At 40.3% G+C, this 23,001-nt stretch overlaps 1 protein-coding gene across 2 annotated transcripts in view; it reads left to right on the top strand.

The window, feature by feature from the left end:
* The window catches only part of LOC126455531 (dehydrogenase/reductase SDR family member 11-like), a 105,333-nt gene extending 89,268 nt beyond the window's left edge, over positions 1-16,065 (top strand). For both annotated transcript variants that reach the window (XM_050091283.1, XM_050091282.1), the window contains exons 5-6: positions 7,657-7,803; positions 15,932-16,065. In XM_050091283.1, the coding sequence (XP_049947240.1) occupies positions 7,657-7,803; positions 15,932-15,973 (189 nt within the window). In that variant the 3' untranslated portion in view covers positions 15,974-16,065. The remainder of the gene's footprint in view (positions 1-7,656; positions 7,804-15,931) is intronic.
* Positions 16,066-23,001: the final 6,936 nt, after the last annotated feature.

Consider the following 23,001-nt stretch of genomic DNA (forward strand, 5'->3'; position numbering starts at 1 on the left):
CTCAGGCAATGATGATGAAGGTGGATAGCGATCACACACCGTCTCCAAACTAGACGACAAAGGCCCAATAATATTCATCCTAACGCTTACGAAAACATTCCTGGACGATACAAGCTGTTTGAACAGGAGGGGGGGGGGGGGGGGGGGGGGAACGAACTCATAAGCCAAAATGAGCACATAATCTTTGGCAGTATGCGACCTTGCAGAGCATCCATGGATCCCACGTTGTACTACGATACGGCTGCCCAATTCATTACTAAACCCTTGCCAACTTTCACTCTTGAGACGTAAAGTAGGCCATAAGTTCGAAACAGTGCGCAACAAGACTCTTCCAAACAAGTGAATTTCTGCCAGTGCTCCATAGTCCAGGTTTTACGTCCTCGGTACCAGGTTTACCTGTAACAGATATTTGCGTCACTGATGAGTAGTTTTGAAATTCCAGTTCGCTCGCAGGTCCCAGCTTCTGCAGCTGTTTTTGTTTTGGTACTGACAGTGTTCGAAAGTGCGACATTCAATTCTGCAGCTGTCGACCTCTTATTTTTCGTCACAGTCTTTTTCAATGACTGTATGTCACTATCACTCAACACGTACTTTTATCCGCAGTGTGACTTAGCGGATGATGTTTTTCCGCTTTCCCTGTATGAGCTGTAAAAATCTTCGATATGGTGCCTCTTAAAACACCAAACATTTCGGATGCCATGGTTACCGAAGCATGCATTTTACCAGCACCAACCATCTGCCCACGTTTGAATTCATATAGCTCCAACATAATGCACTCACAACTACAAAGAACACTATTCTGACCACGACTGAAATCCGCAAGGTATTGAGGACATTTCACAGGTGCCGTACGTGATCAAATACAACAGCACCACCTGCAGGCTTGGGTGGCATTTGCATTTATCTACAAGCATGCATTTCTCCCCGTATTACCATATTTTTGTCCGACCTCTGTATATATTTTTAAAAATGCAGAAAAAAAATTTGCCTGATGCCTTCCTAAGAGAAACTCACCATTCCTTCCACGTACGTCAAATTCTGACCAGTGGCGATGGCGGAAATTGAGAGTCTTATACCAAGTAAATTAATAAAAACCGAACAGATTTCCCAAGTTACAGAAAAAAAGGTCAGGACACTGCTGCAGAAACAACGAAAGAATAAGCTACATTTAAAACAACGTATGATCTCTAAGACTGGTTGTAGTTTACAGATTCTCGAAACTTAGTGTCAAGTAGCGAGGTGGTTTCAATAGATTCCACAAAGAAACTGTCTCGAAATCTGGCAGAAAATCCAAAGGGGTTCTGACCGTATGTAAAGTAGACCAGTGCAAGGTACGATTAGTGCCCTCATTGCACGTTACCGATGATAGCGCACTGAAGAGGATCTACTGAACACGGTTTTCCGAAATCCTTTAGCCAAAAATGATGTATAAATATTGCAGAATTCGAATCTAGATCAGCTGCGAATATGCATCATCTGAAAATAGATAGAGTCGACCTAGTGGAGCAACTTAAATCCCTCAATAAAAGGAAACCTTATGTTCCTTGTTATATAACAATAAGGGCCCCATCAGAGTTATCTGATGAAATAGCTTCAATTTTAGCAATTATGTACCACATCTCACTCGACAAAAGATCCCGAAGAGTGGAAAGTTGCTAATACATAAGTAGAAAACTAAAAGCAATCCGCTGAATTATGGACATATGCCACGGTATTATATACTGTTAATACCGAGAACTGCGTAGGTGCACAAGTCGTCCTGCATGGTCCATCAGTGTTCTGTGGTGGGGTCCTGAACTTTACCCTTAGCAACAATGATACCCTGCAGCATGGTAACGGATGGGTAACCGTAGGGCTAGAAAGTTTTAACAGCCGGGACGTCATCGTTTATCGGACATTTCACATCGCGGAGGTCTACAATAGAGATGGGGGTAAATCATATTTCCTGTCGTTCATGCCTTTAGTTCTCAGGACAAGAAACCATAGTAAAATAAATGAATCTGAATCTGTGTCAGTGTGGGTTAAAGGTGCTGACAATTGTAAAAAAACTAAACCTTACCCATTATTATAGAAATTAAATAAATTCTTTCCTTTCCTTAATCCCTGTCAAAAATAATATACCAAACAAAAAAACAAAAAAATTAAGAAAGCTACTGCATCAGCCACATGAGAGATACCGTGTGTGAGCGTTGACCTTGATCGTTACGCAACCACTTATCTCTCCGTGTTTACAAACATGACAAGCCAAAAGAGACGCTCTGAATTATAGACATCAATCTGTATTAGGATTCTGGAACATACAACGTTCAAACATTACGAAATTACCAAAGAAATCCGCCTGTTCACACATAACCAGGACGGATTCAGGATATAACATTCTCGTGAAACATATCTGGCTCTTTATTCACTGTGGCATGGGCACGGATCTCTAGTCACTCCATATTTCTAGATTTCCAAAAGGCTTTTGAAACAGTTCCTCCTAAGCGACTTCTACCAAATTTCAGGCCTATGCATTATCATCTCAGTTACGCGAGTAAATTCGTGATTTCCTGTCATAAAGATCGGAGTGATATCTGTGGTCAGTTAAAGAAGCGTCTTAAGCCCTATTCTTAATCTTTATAAACAATTAACTGGGAAAAGTGGCAGTTGACCACAAATCAACAGACAGTGTGAGGTCCTCCAAATCACTGCTAAAAAAAGTCAGTTAAATTTCGGTTACACGATAAATTACACAAATTTGAAGATTCTCCGTTCAACTAAAATATCTAGGAATTACAGTTACGAACAACTTAAATGGGTACCATTAAAAAATTGTTGTGTGGGAAGCCAACCAGTGACTGTGATTTATCAACAAAATACGTATAGCGTCCTGTTCTCGAGTACCGCTGCGGGATCCTTACTTTACAGGGTTAGCGGAGACATCGAAAAAGTTCAAAGAGGGCAGCTCGTTTTGTACCGTCGCGAAAAAGCGGAGAGAGTGTCACGAATGTGATAAGCGGTTTGGTGTGGTAATCACTGAGACCAAATTGTTTTCTTTGCGGCCAGATCTTTTCACGTAATCCCAGTCACCAGCTTTATTCTCGAAATGGGTGGAAAATTTTGTTGATTCGCACCGACATAGGGACAGATGATCATAATAATAAAATAAGAGAAATCTGAGTTCGCGCGGAAAGATTTAGATCTTCGCTCCCCCCACGTGATTTTAGACGGTGGAATACTAGAGAAATAGTGTGTATGGGGTTGTGTGGGCCATCCGCCAAACACTTAAGCGTGAACTACATGGGATTTTCCAAATTGCAATGTGTACTTCCTGCCCAAAAAAATAAAAAAAAATGTTAAGTATCCAGAAGACACTGTCGGATGTAAACATAAGTTCGTGTGCGTACACGCCGTCGGCGGTATGTAAATGGTTAAGGGTTGCAATTCCCTGTGACTGGTAGATAGCCACTAGGATGCAGTAGCATGTTCACGTTTCGTGTTGTTACCAGGCCTGTTAGGACGTATAAAGAGACAGCGTTAGCGGCACCTGACAGATTTTGAAAGGGGCCTCATTGTGGCTCTCCATTTCGACAGCTTGTCGGATTGTGCGATATCCAGGTTAGTGGGAAAATCGGGTGTGACAATGGCCCCATGTAGGACTGCATGAGAACGTGAGGCAGGCATACTCATCGTCGAGATTCCGGTCGAATGCGCCTGATCACTAACGCTGTCTCTTTATACGTCCTAACAGGCCTGGTAACAACACGAAACATGAACACGCTACTGCATCCTAGTGGCTATCTACCAGACACAGGGAATTGCAACCCTTAATCATTTACATACCGCCGACGGCGTGTACGCACACGAACTTATGTTTACATCCGACAGTGTCTTCTGGATACTTAACATTTTTTTTAATTTTTTTGTAGAATTTTAGAACATGTTTTTTGCTCGAGTATCATGTCGTTTTTGGAAACCCAGAATGTACTATGTAGGAATCAACATGGATTCCGGAAACAGCGATCGTGTGAGACCCAACTCCCTTTATTTGTTCATCAGACCCAGAAAATATTAGATACAGGCTCCCAGGTAGATGCTATTTTTCTTGACTTCTGGAAGGCGTCCGATACAGTTCCGCACTGTCGCCTGATAAACAGAGTAAGAGTCTACGGAATATCAGACCAGCTGTGTGGCTGGATTAAAGAGTTTTTATCAAACAGAACACAGCATGTTGTTCTCAATGGAGAGACGTCTACAGACGTTAAAGTAACCTCTGGCGTGCCACAGGGGAGTGTTATGGGACCATTGCTTTTCACAATATATATAAATGACCTAGTAGATAGTGTCGGAAGTTCCATGCGGCCTTTTCGCGGATGATGCTGTAGTATACAGAGAAGTTGCAGCATTAGAAAATTGTAGCGAAATGCAGGAAGATCTACAGCGGATAGGCTCTTGGTGCAGGGCGTGGCAACTGTCCCTTAACATAGACAAATGTAATGTATTGCGAATACATAGAAAGAAGGATCCTTTATTGTATGATTATATGATAGCGGAACAAACAGTGGTAGCAGTTACTTCTGTAAAATATCTGGGAGTATGCGTGTGGAACGATTTGAAGTGGAATGATCATATAAAATTAATTGTTGGTTAGGCGGGTACCAGGTTGAGATTCATTGGGAGAGTGCTTAGAAAATGTAGTCCATCAACAAAGGATGTGGCTTACAAAACACTGGTTCGACCTATACTTGAGTATTGCTCATCAGTGTGGGATCCGTACCAGATCGGTTTGACGGAGGAGATAGAGAAGATCCAAAGAAGAGCGGCGCGTTTCGTCACAGGGTTATTTGGTAACCGCGATAGCGTTACGGTGATGTTTAATAAACTCAAGTGGCAGACTCTGCAAGAGAGGCGCTCTGCATCGCGGTGTAGATTGCTCGCCAGGTTTCGAGACGGTGCGTTTCTGGATGAGGTATCGAATATATTGCTTCCCCCTACTTATACCTCCCGAGGAGATCACGAATGTAAAATTAGAGAGATTAGAGCGCGCACGGAGGCTTTCAGACAGTCGTTCTTCCCTCGAACCATACGCGACTGGAACAGGAAAGGGAGGTAATGACAGTGGCACGTAAAGTGCCCTCCGCCACACACCGTTGGGTGGCTTGCGGAGTATAAATGTAAATGTAAATGTAAATCACCGATGGAGGATCGCCATAATTTGCACCAACAACACAGTAACCTCTTCATATGAACCCTTCACATCGCTCCCTCCCATCGGAGAATAAATGATGGACACTCTGCAGTATTCTGCGTCATCTTGCACTATTAGTCGGAGAATAGCAGCAACCTCACTATGGAATTACCGTCCCATGTATAGACCGCCGTCAATAGACCTACACAGTCGGCTGCGTTTGGAGTGGGTCTGTGACACGAATCAACAACCGCTGGTGAATAGTGTCGCATGGTCTTCAGAGATGAACCGTGGTTCTGGACTACCCTGGATGACCAAATCGGCGATTATGGCAGGACTCTGGGGAGAGGCCCCAGTAATCCACAGTTTTGTAGAGGCACAAGAGTGTTACTCCTGACTTCATCGTGTGGAGAGCCATCGGTTATGAGTAAGGATCATAGCTAGTAGTGACTGAGGGAATTCTGACGTCACTGCAGTCCATCACGGAGATCCTGCATCTGCACATGTCTATAGACGGAGGTAATATTTTTGAAGTTGAGGGCTTTATCATTCTTTAGTGGTAAAGATAATCTGCATTTTCTGTAGCGTACAGAGTTCATCATAATATTTTTCTGGTTTTAGTCGTAGTAACGCCAAGCGGTCCACCCAGTAATTAAGAGTGTTTTTTCTGAAAATTAACACTGGCTTCAATTATAAACAACTCGACTCATCCAGGGTCACTAGTACCTTATCAAGCCTAAAGCAGCAGGTGTACAGCAAGGTCCACGGAGGCACTGAGGATGCCAGTAACGACTGCTTTCGTCCACACCAACAAACATCACAATGAGAGGCTGTGCGGCTTTTCTTTAATAATGGATGTCACTCAAGTGTCCAGCGTCACGCTGCATAGTGGCTGACGAAGCGTGGCCAGGGCTCAGGGCTACAGAGGATAGGCGGCGCACCCCAGACCCGGGTTCAGGAACTCTCGGCTCTACAAAGCTGCCCAATACCAAGATCGGGTCGAGTTACCTGTGGTGCTCGCCATTTGATACTAACCAAGAGTCACGTGCTGTGACGGGCTGTAACGCTCTGAATTTCTGTAACTGCAAGATCTGAAACTCTTTGCAAGAAAAAGCTGAAAATATTTACATGTCTACACACAGAAGCACTTGTACCTGCTTTCTTCTTCCGTGGCGCCTAAATATAGTTGAAAGGGTGAAATACGGCGAGTCGACAAAAGTGATGGAATAGCGATTTGCACATGTATAGCCGGCCGCGGTGGTCTAGCGGTTCTAGGCGCTCAGTCCGGAACCGCGCGACTGCTACGGTCGCAGGTTCGAATCCTGCCTCGGGCATGGATGTGTGTGATGTCCTTTGGTTAGTTAAGTTTAAGTAGTTCTAAGTTCTAGGGGACTGATGACCACAGATGTTAAGTCCCATAGTGCTCAGAGCCATTTGAACCATTTTTTGCACATGTATGCAGATGACGGTAGTATGCTGTACACAAGGGATTAAAGCTCAGTGCATTGACGAAGCTGTCATCTGTACGCTGGTGATTCATGTGAAAAAGTTTCCGATGGGACTATGGCAGCATACCATGTAAATATACCAGAAAAATCCTTGTTAGGGATGTTGTTCTGCTCACCCGACACACTGACTTAAATGTCAGTTACGCCGTCAAAACGTCGACCGTTCCTGTGAATTTCTGCACTCTGTCGTTTCGCGGTAGGTTCGTATTGACAACACCAATTTCTGTCACCCGTAATGATTTTTTCAGAAAAAATGTTGTCAGCGTTTTACATTTCAATCAATTCTGGAAAACGTCTTGCATGTACTTGATTTGGAGATGTTGCTCCATTACTATTTGCGACACAACACCATAGACACAATACTCCAATCTGCCCGCTACTTAACATCGCCTGCTCACAACTAATTTGTCTAATGCGTCTGTTGTTTAAAGTTGTTAGTTGAAGATGACACCGCAGTTAATGCGCTGACGTTGCTTCTACTCTCGGAATAAAATCAGCCTCGTAACTTTTCGGACGGAAAGCATGTGAAGTATTATTCCACATAAATATCTGGCAATGACCACGACAGGAAGTGCAGAAAAATTAGAGCCCAGTGGAGGGTTACCGGGAGCCATCTTCCAATGCACCATTCGCGAATTTATCAGGGAAGGGTAGAAACGAAAGTGGTACCAAAAGTATCCTTTGTCACAAACCATAACGTTGTTTGTGGAGTACAGATGTAGATATGGAAGTAGATTATGGTGGATTTGATGGAATACTTGGATCAACTGTGCGGTAAACTGAACTCCCCTTTCTGCAGTAACACATGTCTGATGCCCTGAATATTATAAGTGTCGATGTTACGTCGACGTACGACCACGACTGACAATGATATTTAATTATAGTTTACTGGAAAATAGCTGCTGTATCTGTTTGGTTTGTAGTTAAACAGTCTTTTTCCACACGAATTATTTAGATCAAAAATATTTTCTCCTTCAACAGGAAGTTTCTCCGGGAATCGTGAGGACTGAGTTCCTGGTCAATATGACGTCGATTACACCCACTGTTTACGACACAGTACCCTGTCTGGAGTCTGAAGACGTGGCGGAGGCTGTTGTCTACATGTTGTCCCAACACCCTCGAGTCCAGGTAAGGTAGTGCAGCCCTTGAATTTTACTTTAGGTTTCGGATACTTTTTCTCCACCATTTGAGATGCTATGGATCGTGAAGAAACATTTGCTAGTAGGCTTATAATACCATCGTGGGTAGCTCTTTGTTTCACTGTATGGTTTATACCATCTGCCTGATCCTGCTTTCCCTTGCCTTAAACCGGCCGCTGTGGCCGAGCGGTTCAAGGCGCCCGCTACGGTCGCAAGTTCGAATCCTGCCTCGGGCATGGATGTGTGTGATGTCCTTGAGTTACTTAGGTTTAAGTACTTTCTAAGTCTAGGTGACTGATGACCTCAGATGTTGAGTTCCATAGTGCTTAGAGCCATTTCAACCTTGCCTGAATTGTAGAGTAACGTTTCTAGTAGATCAGATCCGAGGATGTTCCATTCAAAGTACTGTCATAATGGAGATGCGCAATACGCTATGACTGGTTGTACGTTTCTTGCACGATCAGTAGTAATTCTGGAAAGAACAAAAATTAAGTTTGATTCTCTCCTAGTTTTTTAAATTCTAGCTAAATTTCTTTATTCTGACAGTGGGCCTTTATTTCAGTATACATTACATTTCTAACACGCATCTCTGAATACACTTTAATTAGGAAGTATGCTTAGCAATCACTTTCTTTTTACCCTTTGGTAAGTGAAATCCCTAAACACAGAGTGGGGTAGGACAAGAAAAGCATGGAAGGGCGAACTCAGAATAGCAGTGTCACTTTAACCATCACATAATATCATGAATAAATAAATACAATAACCACAAATAATTATGACTGACAAGGTAAGGTTAATTAGTTGATTACAGCAATAATCGGCTTTAAAAGATGATTTTATCTCAGCAAGTCACAAAAACAGTGCTAGAGGAAATATAAAACAGTAATTTTTTTTAAAGAAAACTACTTTCCTTATAAAACAGAAGCTGCTCGAAGGACAACATCAAAGATACTTTTAAGACAATTTAAAGAAAGGTCACTTGAGGCGTTCAAAGGATTTTCAGCTTTTTTAAAACTGAAACAGGCCCTTAACCCACAAGACGGCAAACATACAGCTAAAATCAGCTTAAAATCTACTGAAAATCAAGTACCAAAACAGAAAAATAGATCAAGGTTGTCCACAAGTAGTGAGTAAGTAAAATCCCAGTTTAAGCTAAAACCAGTAATTACGGTTAAATGATTCGGATATATTCACATAGCATAATAATCAAGACTTAAAAAAAACTTTGCTACCTCAAATTCATAACATGGGCAATAGAAGCACATTCCAAGGGAGATGTACAGCTTCAAGTAAAACTTTAAATAAGTCTCCTTAGACCAGAACTTTAAGTGATATACCCACTACTTATTTTAAAATTTATTAGCAGGTAGCGCGAATGAGGGAACTAAGGCAATCACGGATGCCCCTCAGAGGCAGCCAATAAACATCAAGGCGTTGCGTAACTGTAACACGCAACCACGGCCACTGGAGAACCAGCCACGAAGCTCAGAAGATAAATTACGGCTGTTAACAAACATCACGTAGGTGAAACGTTGGCCAAACAAAGAAGTTAAGGAAATATTAATGGTAACCATCTCGAGAAATGGTCAGCATAAGGCCTTTTAATATTAACCGAATTTCAAAAATTTATCTCTAAGCAAATTTACAAAATATTAAGAATGGGTATTAGTGGCGAGGGTAATGTGTCTTGAATAATTTAATTGAATACAATTTGATACAAGAAAATTTAGTAACTGCTTAGAGAATGTGACAGTAATTTAGCCAAACGACATGGCAAGTAACCTTGGGTGAAGCAAACAGTTATGTAAGGAAAATGACAAGCTTACCTCTATGAGGTGGTCCTTAATAATTAGATCTTACAAGCTATGCTTGATTCTGTGGTATTTAGACAAGGAAATCTGCAACACAATTTTACCACATACATTAATAACAGGTAATTTCTGTTAAAGCAAACAAAATATGAAATAAGAGCTTGAATGCAAAATGCTTAAAACAACTTAAGATCAGAATATGACCCACAAAACTTTTGCCACAGCTTACTGACAAAATACTTTTACCATATCAATGGTAAAATCTAACATTGAGGTTAACCACGGAATCTAGCCTTTCACACTGCGTGTAGCCAACACAAATACACTACAATGAAGCTGTCAGTGGTACACAGAAATCACACGCACAATTGTATACATAGCAAAATATTCGACTGATCAGACATATAATCTGAAGCAAGAGAGCGTTAGCTCAAATAAATACGCTCAAACAAATGTTCAGGCAAGCCATCAACAGCAGAGAATAGAGATGGGCGTAGGAGAATTTTGGTGGGTGGGGGTGGGATGGGGGGGGGGGGGGGGAGAGGGAGTCAGCGAGTGAGCCGACTAGAAGACATAAAGGGCCGAGTTCTGGACATAGTGGGTCAGTTGGCCGTTATCTCCGTTTATGTCGACGCTTGGTGTAACTGGTGAAGTTGGAGTTACAACAATGAGTTGAGTAGATGTCCTTCAGTCCGTGACCGCTGATTTGTCCAGCTTTGATATTCCATGCTGTGCAGGACTGGGTGCTGGGAGGTGCACTGGACGTTTGCAGGATTATCAAATATCTGCCACATCGTCCGTTTATGATTGTGTAAAACTTCCAACGTTTCGGCCACTATTGCTAGTGGCTCTCATCAGGGTGTTTCTTTTTTTCTCCAGCAGTCATTAGGAAGCAAGTAGACGTAGACAGCGCTGCGTCACAACTGCTGCCCATTTCCCATCCGCCTATTTCCACCAGGGGGAAGCAATAAAGCAAACATCAATGAAGAAGGACTACTTCCATCAACGAAAAGAAATAATGAAAATACCAATAAATGACGTCTACTGCCCCTCCTTCTCATCCTCAGTAGCCTGTCAGATTTCGATAACAGCCTCTTCCATTAGTATGTAAGAACCAAACTTTTACTTGAGGAATGCCACTTGCAGTAGTGACCGAAATGTCGCAAGTTTTACGCAGTGACGGTGCGGTCACAGGTCCACAAGGAATTTATTTATTCAATTAGCTGCTTTATTCTGCAATATAATTAAATAATTCATCTTAGATATCCGATCATACACACAGTTCCTGGCTCTCAATAGCAAACTAGAAAATTAATTCAAATAATATTCTGGACAAGAAGCGACAATCATTTTCAAAAGGAAACTGTATTACAGGGTGCTGTAACCTCTAAGCTCCATCGCTCACAAAAAAAAGCAGCATGCGGAGGAGCCTGACTGTCAAATAACTGATATTCTACATCGATAACATTTTTCAAAAGTAAACAGTGCACGTGGCTTGGCAAGAAAATAATGAAATTTCGACAATTAAAAAGAAACCCTTAGAAAAGTAGTTCTGTTGCTACTATTGAATAGTCCCTGGAATCATCCAGATAAACTTGAGATCGACTGCGAGCTCTCGTGAACGTCATCCGGTGACTAACGTTCAGAGTGTGTTCATCAACACTTCACAGGTCCATGCCCCTGCTTGGGATATTCTGACACACAAAGTACAGTGTACACACTATTTCCTACTCTGTTAACTGCATAGCTAAATTAGTCTTTGTAGACTATACCCGATGCATTTTTTTCGCAAATTTCTCTCGTCAGCTACTATTCTCCATGAATAAACAGTACAATTGTGAGTGTGACATTTACAACCGACAGTGCGGAATGCCAATAATCTTGCAATGGAGTCCTATGTAAACACCATATTGACAATAAATATTATTTTTCACATCAACACTTATCCTGCTTGTACCTAATATTGTCTGGAGTGTAGCCTAGTGTGGAAGTGAAACGTGAACGATAAACCGTTCATAGAAGAGAAACGAGTTTATTTTTAATTTGTGGTGCTGCAGAAGAATCCTGAAGTTCAGATGAGTAGATCAAATAAGTAATGAAGACATGCTGGACCGAAATGGGAAAAGAGAAAAATATGGAACATCTTGACTAAAATAAGGGATCAGTTGATAGGATACTACCTGAAACATCAGGGAACTGTAAGTTTGGTAACTAAAGTGTGTGTGTGTGTGTGTGTGTGTGTGTGTGTGTGTGTGTGTGTGTGTGTGTGTGTGTGTATGTGAGTGGGTGTGTGGGTGGGTGGGTGCGTGATGGACTGGAAAGGGGGGGGGGGGAGTTAAAATTGTTGAGAGGCGCCAAGATTTTACTACAGTGAACAGGTTCAAATGGATATCAGTTGCAGCACTTACGCAGAGAGGAAGAGGCTTGCACAGACCAGACTAACGTGAGAGCTGCATCAGTCATCGAACTGAAGACCATAATAACAATGTTATCTTCAGTGCTCTGAACGAGACTTATTTGGTTAAGCGACTTTAATTGGTGCAGTGACTAAAATCACGACTGAATCTCTAAATAGCAGATCGAATCACCACTTTCTACAGGTATGTCGACATAGCTTACATTCAAGTTGAGTGTTAGGTCATGACTCGAATCTGCGTTATTACCTTGCATCGACAACTGATTCATATACTATAAGGTTGGTGCACGACGTCGTAGAGTTTTTACATAAGTTTAAAAAACACAACAGATAGACATAACAAAGACTTCACTCATCAATAACGTATTTTCCTTCACTATTTACAACACTCTGCCAACGCTGGGGTAACTTTTCGAATACGCGGCTGTAGAAATAACGTGGTTGTGAGACGAAGAACTCGTCGAACCATGTTCGGAGCGTATATTCATCCGGAAAAGAAGTTCCTTGAAAGTTGTTTGATAGAGAACGGAAAAGGTGAAAAATGTGAAGGCGCCAGAACAGGTGAAAAAGGTGGGGGCGGAATGACTTCTCCAACCAACTTCTGTACAGTAAACAGACTACGGGCAGGCATTATCGTGGAGTAACAACACTTTAAACAGTCTTCCTGGTCTTTGGCCTTGGATTGCTTCCGCAAGAGTTTCCTGTTTTTGACAATAAATGCCAGTAGTTATGGATACACCTCGGGGAAGCAATCGTATGACCTTTTCTGGGTCTACTCTGGTCTATGTACGAAGAGTTGCTGCTTTGTTTGAGCTATCATTCCTTCCTTTTCCTTACGTTAGCATAGCGACACCATTTCTCGTCGTCAGTAACGACGCAGATAGGAATGGTCGGTGTTGTTCGCAAGCCAGTTACTGACGAGCACGCAGAGATGCACATATAGCCACCCGCTGATTTTCGTAATTTTGGCTTATAGCATACATTACCTATACACCAGAATTTTGAGCCTTCCCACTGAATGCAAATGTCGGGCGATGAAAGAATGATAACAGTTCATCACGTTTCCCAGTTCTCGAGTACACTGTCGTGGATCATTGTCGATTAATGCGTTTAGGTCTTGCTGAACGTAGAGAGTCACTAACGTCGAATGATCCTCCTTAAATGGGAAAACCATTTTCTTGCCCTGCTCTGTCGAGTGGCATAATCTCCAACTACGGCGCAAATGTTTGTGATAGCCTCCGGTGCTGTCACCATCTTTTGAAATCAAACACAAAAATATGTCGGAAATGTTCCTATTTCTCTACTTGGCACTCCATTTTGTAGCATCCACAACACCACTAAGTATGTCCAGTTGACGATGACAATGTGTAAACTGATGCAGCTACAGTGAACTACAAATAATATGTGACAGTTGATGAATAAACCGACAGCAACCGGAATACTGACGTGCAAAACCAACGTTGACACCGCTTATAGATATTAGGCGACGATTCGGGAAATAGTTTGTACCAGTAAACCCGCGATACTGTAAAGAATAGAACTCCCATATATAAAACAGCTTCAAACGTCTGATTGCTTTAGAAAATGAGTCAATGTGTTAAATATTCTGCGTTAAGGATGTAAACGAGAAAATATTCACAAAAGCTTTGAAATTACACGTCTAAAGTTTGTCGGAAGTCATTAAGTAATCACATTATGAAAAATAGATGAGTATAATCTAATTTATAAAAGCATCACAATGTTCACACGTAATATCTCCCGAGTTATGTGTCGTACAGTGACATAATTTTGCAAGTGCTTTCAGCAGTATATGGAGGTAATGTGTGCAACACATGTTATCAATAGAATTTGTAGCAAAGAAGTAATAAATTAAAATATCATGCATGATGCTGAAGTTTTACTGCACGAACAACGAAGATATTGTAAGGAATAAACATGTTTTATTTCATCATTTTGTGAGGGCTGGGGTGTCAGCGAGGAAGACTTACATTAAGATATGAAGTTATGTACGTATAAAGTTTGTTGTACTCTCATTCTCAAATATTGGATAAATACATTCTAACGAGAAGAATACGACAAGTCTCCTAACCTGATTTTCCAGGAACTCCGCTCAGTGGAAGAGGAGTGAAAATTAACGAATATGTGTCTGGGCTTATTCGCAGATACTCGACTGTTTCTGAGAAAACAAAGGTCAGAATTTCCAGGTTCTTTATGTACCTTGTAGCGAGTAAATGGTTCAACCAAAACTGTGGCATAGTGGCTATCATCGCGGCTTCAAAACCCGATATTTATTTTTGTTTTTCATTATTTTACTAATGTCCGTAGATCATTACCACTCTAATGTTTTCCTGTGCATATTGAAATAATATTGTCCTTTTTCGTCTACTAGTTGCATGTTTGGCGAATGGATTTTAAGAAAATTTAAAAATAAAAGTAACAAATGAATGAGGAATTATTTCAAATTGTTCTCGTTGAAATTTCTGTTGTGTATCCTGATCCATAATCAATTAAAACGCCAATTTTCGGTTAAGTGTTGTGTTATGTCTCGTTTGCCGCAAAATTATTTCCAACATGTGAAATCTTTGGCAGTGTTAACGACATTTCGTTCCCGAGTGAGATTCATACGAATAAATGTCACTTTGGCAAATCCACTTTCGCGCGATGCTTGTGATGTTCTAATTTCCCATGTTTCGGCTGTTTCTATGATCGATATCATCCAAGGGAATGCACCAAATCTTCCTTTCTATGATCGGTATCATCCAAGGGAATGCACCAAATCTTCCTGAAAAATAAGGATAAGAATAAAAAATAATAATGATCATAAGAATGAAATATCGGAATACCAGAATTTAAAAACATATAACCGCTGAAAATACTATACACACTTATATGAATGTATGAAACTGTAAAACCAAGTTGTAATTTTACAGTTAATATGTCATTGTATCACCTAACTTGATTAGAAACATTCGTATGGGGTAACCTTCTATATGGGGAAATAAATGAAAAAGAAAGAAAAAAGAATAAAAGAAAACAATAATCGGTTTCGAGCACGGGGCGAAAAAATTAGAGGCCCCAACGCAGCTCATAGTGCCACCATTTCGGCTGAGAACATCGTGCGATGTAAAGCATCTAAATTACGTAGAAATCTTTGACCGTCGTTTACTCAGTGAAGACCAAGGAACTACGGATAAATCGAGACACGTTTTCGTTTACTTTGACCCCTCTTCCACTGAACGAAGTTTCTGGGAAATCGGGATATGGCACTTGCCGTGTTCTCCTCGTAAGTAATAGGCGCACCCCGAGTTACTCTGCCTTATGATTTGTTCCGTTTCCACCTACAGTACTTGTCTTACTGTGTTAAACCCTTAACATTAAATTATAGCTCCCAACGTGTAGATTGTGACAGCATATTTATTTTTAAATTCAGTTAATAATTTTATGAAATACTGGAAATCAAATTTTTATTGCCACTGTAATCCGTTCGATAGGCAAGCTGTAACTGTACCCGCACCGTGTTAGTCGCTCAGTAAACAGTTAATGGCGCTTTGGTTAGGTAAGCCAGCCTGTGACAAACGATAAATTGTAAGCTCCGGTGTTTGGCCATCAGTTGGTTCTAGGCTTTTCCTGTGTGACTTCTTTAGCCCACGATTTGTTAATGATAAAACCGCCAACTTACAGGATGGTTCAGATTCAGTGTTGCTTTGCAGATCCTCCTATATCTCAGTGGGTAGAGACAGCTGGTAAGTGAAAAGGACAATGCATACCACACCTAGTAAAGTACTGGATGTTCAAACTGATCTTCAGGATCAAGATATCTTTATTTTTAGTGTCCTTAAAATCTTTGTAGTAGCCTTGTGAATATCTAAGTGAAACGTTATTTGTTTCAGGTACACGAGGTCATTGTCCACCCTACTGGCAGTACACTGTGACGACGCTATGTATCTCGTCAAACAAACCAGCTGTTATATTTTACATTTATTTGCATGTAATACATGTAACTTAATTCAACTTTCGAACTAAATATTTGTTTCTTTATTAATCTCTTACGTCTGTATTACACTGTAAAAGATCTTTGTCAAATGTATTTTGTAAAAGACGTATCATAAAATTTTTGCTGGTGTACTCCGGCACATTTAATGTATCTCTTACACAAATTTTAACTTAGACCTAGCTTTTGTAAAACGTTTGTCAAAGAAATTACACAGCGTAATACGGGCCTTACTGAAACACTATTTTCTTTATCCATGTAATTTAATTGCATATGTGTCTTAAACGGAATTATTTTACTAGTTTGCATTTTACTAATTCACTGACCTTTTTGGGTCACTGTCCGTATTCAAAAAGTCGTACAAGTACAAAATATCAGATAAACTGTTATGCGTGTATTAGAAAACATGAAATGACATGAAAAAATCAACACAAAGTATCTTGTCAAGATTGCTAATACGACGTAAGTGCAAACTGAAAAGTATAGGTGAAGTGGCCATAGGCCATCTTGATAAGACAGTATAAAAGGATCTAAAGTGGGAGAAAAACAATGGCAATTACAAGTTCATACATACCATTAAATAGATTGATACAAAGTATCTTCTCAGTGTTGTTGGCACAAATACTATGCGCAAATTTAAACGATTAGGCAAACAGTATGCCGTAATGAAACGATTTGGACACCACAGTTCGAATGCTGGATAGAACTGCAGATCACATGATCTGTTGGTAATGTAGAGACTTGGCGCATCTTTGACGCACTGATGTGCTACAAATTTCCGGAGGCTACGTCGTATAGATAATGGTGGATACATTAAATGAATGATGAAGACGAACATGAAACCATTAGTGCAACAATTATTGTGCTATAGCAATATAAATCCCATAGGTCCAATGTGTAATTGTTAACTTTTGAGAAGAACCAGGAACACTCACAATCACATGAACAACCCAGCATTATCAGATTACGTACGTATATTAGGTTTATACCTTACACAAAGCAGTTTTGGGACAACGCCATCTATAAAAATTAGTAATTGAACCATTCAAATCATGCGGCAAATATCAATTTACAAGCATTAACTACCATTCCATAGATACTTTTGATGGAATTTATTTCCCTAAATGAAGTAAAGCACAAAAAACCCGTGGCCCAAAGAATGATAAAAATGCGGCAAAATTTTTTTTGCATTATCTAACAATGATACCCATCAGTGGGTTTACTGGAAGGTCGCACTTACACGGTATGGAAATTACAATTATGTATTATTTTAACATGAAGAGAGAGGAGACTGAGAAATAAAGTTTCAAACCCACAACCCACAATGGCAGCAGAATTATTACTTTTAGAGGCGTAGGTTTGGTGAAGAGGGGGGGGGGGGGCAAGGTAATTCAAGGCTGAAACGTACAACATTCTGAAATTTACCAACAAAATGGCTGTTACTTTAGCAACCAGTACCAATTTTATTATGAAGGCTACATCAAAAACTAAAATTTTTGTTTTCTTTGATACAATTATCCACATGAAATACAGTAAATAACAACTGTTGTATCTCATAATGAAAACTATGATTCAAGTTTAGGATTATATACTTAATGCTGCAAAAATATTGCACTATTATTCCATGACTCAAAAAAGCTATTGTTCTATGACTCATAAGAGTGTATAAATATATTCGTCTCTTCCGCGTTTACCGTATCCAAATTGAAACTCTGGCAGAAGTTTTTGTAACAGCATCACCTAGCAGTAAAGCGTTGGATAATTTACTAATTCCTTTGCTTTCTGTCGTTTCTTTTTCTTTGCGGTAATTGTATTAATTTCAATCCCAGCAGTACCCATTTTGTCCCCTTGTAACCTTTTTCGTTGCCAGGGTAGAAAATGATCAGTTTGGCACGGATTTTTCGTAAGAGGTTCAGTTAAGTTAAATCTAAATAGCACATGTTGCGCAACTTAATCACTTTTGATGTTGCTGCCATCTCTGACCGTGTCTCCGCTAGGTTACCAGATATTCTTGAGATGACCCGATTGTTGGGGGCATAAGCCATACACGGAACGCCAAATGTCCCGGCTTCTGAATACTGCTAACAATATGAAGTATAATCCATATTCATTTCAAAACTGTGTGTGTAAAAGTTCCCAATTGAGTTTCTGAATGCGTCGATGGTGGTACCCAAATGGAAGTTTATCCGGGCAAGGACACCAATGCAGCAGTTTGTAGAGGGAGTGTGGTGTATTTTTAATACTTTGGAAGATGGGTGGTGACTCGTAAATATCCATAAACATTTTCAGATCCTACAGTGTTAAAAACGCCAGTCTGTGATCCGCCGTTGAACTAAAGACAAGCGCGAATTGTACAGTTCCATTGTTGTATTATTATCGGCACACCGCTGTTTTTTGCGTCATCGGTCTTGTGACTGGTTTGATGCGGCTCGCCATGAATTCGTCTCGTGCGCCAACCTGATCACCTCAGAGTAACACTTGTCCCTGCGTCCTCAATTATTTCCTCCTGGATGTGTTCCAATCTCTGTCTTCCTCTACAGTTTTTACCATCTACTTCTGTGGAGAGCTTCCTCATTTCTTATTTGTCCATCTAATTTTCAACATTCTATTGATAGCAGCACATACTTCGATTCTCTTCTTTTCCAATTTTCCCACAGTTAATGTTTTACCACTATACAATGCTATGCTCGAAGCGTACATTCTCAGAAACTGCTTCCTCAAATTATGGCCAATGTTTGATACCAGTATACTTCTCTTTGCCAGGAAGGCCCTCTTTCACTGTGCTAGGCCGGCCGAAGTGGCCGTGCGGTTAAAGGCGCTGCAGTCTGGAACCGCAAGACCGCTACGGTCGCAGGTTCGAATCCTGCCTCGGGCATGGATGTTTGTGATGTCCTTAGGTTAGTTAGGTTTAACTAGATCTAAGTTCTAGGGGACTAATGACCTCAGCAGTTGAGTCCCATAGTGCTCAGAGCCATTTGAACCAACCCTGTGCTAGTCTGCTGTTTATGTCTCCTTGCTTCGTCAGTCATGTCTTTTTTTCTTTTTTCTTTTTTTGCTTCTAATGAAGCAGAATGTCGTAACTTCGTGTATTTTCTGTTAATTAATTTTATCGTTATGTTTCCAGCTATTCTCTTTCCTGTTACTTCCTGTTATTGTTGTCTTTTTCCAGTTAACTCTCGATCCAAATTTTGTACTCTCTAGACTTCTCTTTGTACTTCCATTCCGTGGAGGTGATCGCATCTTGCACCAGCGTACTTTTTCGATTCATGCTTTCGTCTGTAGAGAGATACAGAGGCGATGACTTTCAACTGTGTGAACAACACCCGTCGATGTTCTCAGTTCATTCGGTCGGTGAAAATACAGACAATTTGAAAAAAGCTTTATAAAGTTTGTGAGTATTAAGTAACTACACTATCAGCCCTAAACACAGACCCATGTGATGTCTTAATGTTACATTAGAATTCTCAAGAAATATAAAGTATACACTTGTTAATTATGCGTGTTTTCTTCCCATACAACTCTTTAATGAGCAGTTATTTGTAATGAGGAATGTTTGTAGAAGAATTTATCAATTATAGATGGCAAGAAGACTTTTTGCCAAATACCAGCCAGATACCGGTATTTTTTATGAACAGAAAAGTACTTTTGAGTGCAGTTGTACCATTGTACTACTTTAGTTCGTAACATGTTATAAAACAATACCTAATGATCGAAAATTACTTCCTTTCTTCTGTCCTAACTTTTGTGTTCTTGTCCCACCGAATTGTTGAACCACAGGTCCTAAAATACCGATTTTCTGCGTGTTGGATCTAGCAATTATAGTACCAACACACACAGACGGGACTTCTGCTTCAGCCATTTAAACCGCAGTTGTGAGCGCTTGGTCCCACATCGCTGTCCCACAAGCTGCTGGTCTTCATCCCAACTCTGGCAAGAGAACGTCACAGGTTAGGCGTGCTAAAAGCAAGGTCAACTGGACAGAGGTTTCTTCAAGGAGATACAGTAACAGGGAAGAGACAGTAACAATAATGTAGCAAACACGCAAGTTTTTAATTCATTTTTAGCATTTTAAACAGCTCTAAACTTCGAAAAAGAACTATTATTTTTGCCTCTGTATTATTCGAAGATGAATGTGCTCGCATCCAACTAAACGATCGCGTCCAGCCTCTCCATATGATAACTCTGAACTGTATGAGGAAATTAACAATCTTTTGAATGATGACGAGTCTTGTAATATTACCAGTTTTTCAAGTTGCAATACTTTAGAAATATAAAAGCCCACGGCGTTAAAAAATAACAAAATTAAGTACAGTTCGTTGCCGCTATTTTTCGAGAATATCTGTAAAGTAGAAAGGAATATAACACATAAAATAAGTGTTTTCAAAAGTATGGTATAAACGTTCTCATTACGAGATTAATTTGATATTAAAAGACAGGTGCTTGCCACGGCAACTGCAGCATAAATAAGAGCTGCTAAAGAATCGCGACTATGTGTTCTGTCGATGTGATGACCAGTGGAAACAACTACAATACTTAAGTAAAGAAAGTAATTCCTGCATCCGGCGCAAGTATCGAGGGGAATCATTTAGCCATTTAAATTGTTGCAGTGGATAATTTATGATGGAAGTGAGTTCAAACTTGTAATGTGCTAATCCATGTAAAAGAAAAATGTAATTACTTTTAATTTTTGAGAGCAATTCTCGTGGAGAACAGCCATTGTCCTTAGTACTTTAAAATGAACATTAACAGTCCCGACCGCCAGAAACCTCTGTTTTTGTGCAGGCTGTGGCGGTGAATAGGGCAGGCGTCAACTGCTACACAATTATCGGAAGTGACAACACCTCAGGAATGAGCCCAGTGTGTGGCTTGTTATGCCGAAGCGAAATCACCGCATGCCCAGGTCTACGGGTGGGAGGGGCAAACCAGGGTATCTGCCCCGGGTGGCTATTTCAGGGGGCGCCAAATCCATATTCTTGAAGAAAAAAAAATACCTTGCCACTTCTTGAAGAAAAAAAACTTTGTTTCACAAAGCGCCTAGCATCCAACGTACGTTGGTCTATCGAGTGTTCATATGATTTTGAAATGCGTTCCAGTTTGGTTTTGAACATTTTTGAACACATTATAAGTTCGTTTCTAAACGAATCGTAAGCTGATTTTTGAATGTGTGCATAGTGTACATGATGTCACTGCCAAGGCAACCCTCATAACATTTGGAAAGAAAAAGTTTTCACGCAGACAAAATAGGACGGGTTATACTAGATGAACTGAATAAATAAACCCGAACGGGTTACTGCCAATCGCTGTTTGCTTACTTAGTTGATTGGGTAAACGAAATCCTTAGATACGGATTATCAGAATGGAAATAAAGGACTAACAGGAATAAGAGGTAAGAAATATTACTTATTATCTTCTCGGTTCATCCAGATCGCTACACTACCAGTAGTATAGTCCCCGGTTAGCACCCACTTCAAGTTCTATTCTCGGAATAGCGCGAGAAACTTAATACGGCCTAAGCGGAGAATAAACGTGGTATAACCGTACCTGTGATCCTGGCAGAGAGGAAAAGTTTTGACAATGGAATAGTTACAGAATTGGTGAGGACAAGATTGTTTGATAGAACGAGGAAGGAGAGGAAACAGGGACATAACACAAATTATATAGAAGTATATGACGATTACAAATTTATATAAAAATTTGTACTACTGCTCATGCTGAGAAACTGAAGGTGGGCGAGCGGTTCTAGGCGCTACAGTCTGGAACCGCGAGACCGCTACGGTCGCAGGTTCGAATCCTGCCTCGGGCATGGATGTTTTTGATATCCTTAGATTAGTTAGTTTTAAGTAGTTCTAACTTCTAGGGGACTGATGACCTCGGAAGCTAAGTCAAGTAGTGCTCAGAGCCATTTTTTTGAGAAACTTTTTTCCTCACTGAGATCAAGAGATTCAAAGTTACCGTGCTTATGCAGAAACCCGCAAAAACCAAAAATTTTGTTTTTAGCAGTTTTTGAACTGTGGGCCACAGTTACCTAAACAGCTAACTACAGAAAATGGCTCAAACGTTAACTGCACTTTCCTTAGACATTTATCTAGAAACATCATTTACCCATTTTCAAAAATATTTTTTCGTTTTCAAGATATATCCAAAAAAACCATGATTTCTGTGCACCAAAAGTAAAAGTTGTAGGTATGGATACTTCTATAATATCTCTTCAAGGCAAATTGTCGAAATTCTTACTATATGTTCTTGGGGTAAGTGTAAACGATTTTGGACATCATTATCCGTTATCGAGACACACCGTACTTTTGCATGTAAAATACGCTAAGCAACCAGAACATTATGAACACCGACCTACTATCGATACAGACCCTTCCAGACGATGGCAGCGTCGCCTGGTGACGAATGATTGCTAGTCCGACACATGCACGGTGCTAGCAGTATAAGTGTTCATGCTGTCCATATGTGGGATGGGGAAGATGCTTGATCTGAGCTTGATCGAGGGCAGACCGTGATGGCCAAGAGGCTTGGCACGAGGATATCGGAAATTGCACGACTTTGCAAGGCAACGCTTGCTTCAATCATAAATATATCTCTGAGTGATGCTAAATGTTATTATCTTTACATAAAAAAGTATCATCTTCTCAATAACTTTCAAATCGTGAGCAATTCCCTTAATTTTTATATATGGACTTAGTAAATTTACTCATAGCACTTTTGTTGCCTTGTCTGCTGCCTCTTTCAGAACTCAAATTAATAATCAAATTATCTAATTTAATGAGATTGAACCTTGAATTGCTGGTTTACTTATGTATCACGATGATAAATAAAAACAGTGAATAGTTGAGGGGGCATGACTGAGAACAGTGGCGTAATTAAGCTTGCCAAAATAATGACAACTTTTCATTAATACTTTTATTACTATAAAGAGCTCATAAATGTTACAAAAAATGATTAACACATATCAGAAAAGGG

Source organism: Schistocerca serialis, chromosome 2 (assembly GCF_023864345.2).
Source record: "Schistocerca serialis cubense isolate TAMUIC-IGC-003099 chromosome 2, iqSchSeri2.2, whole genome shotgun sequence".
NCBI classification, from domain to species: Eukaryota; Metazoa; Arthropoda; class Insecta; order Orthoptera; family Acrididae; genus Schistocerca; species Schistocerca serialis.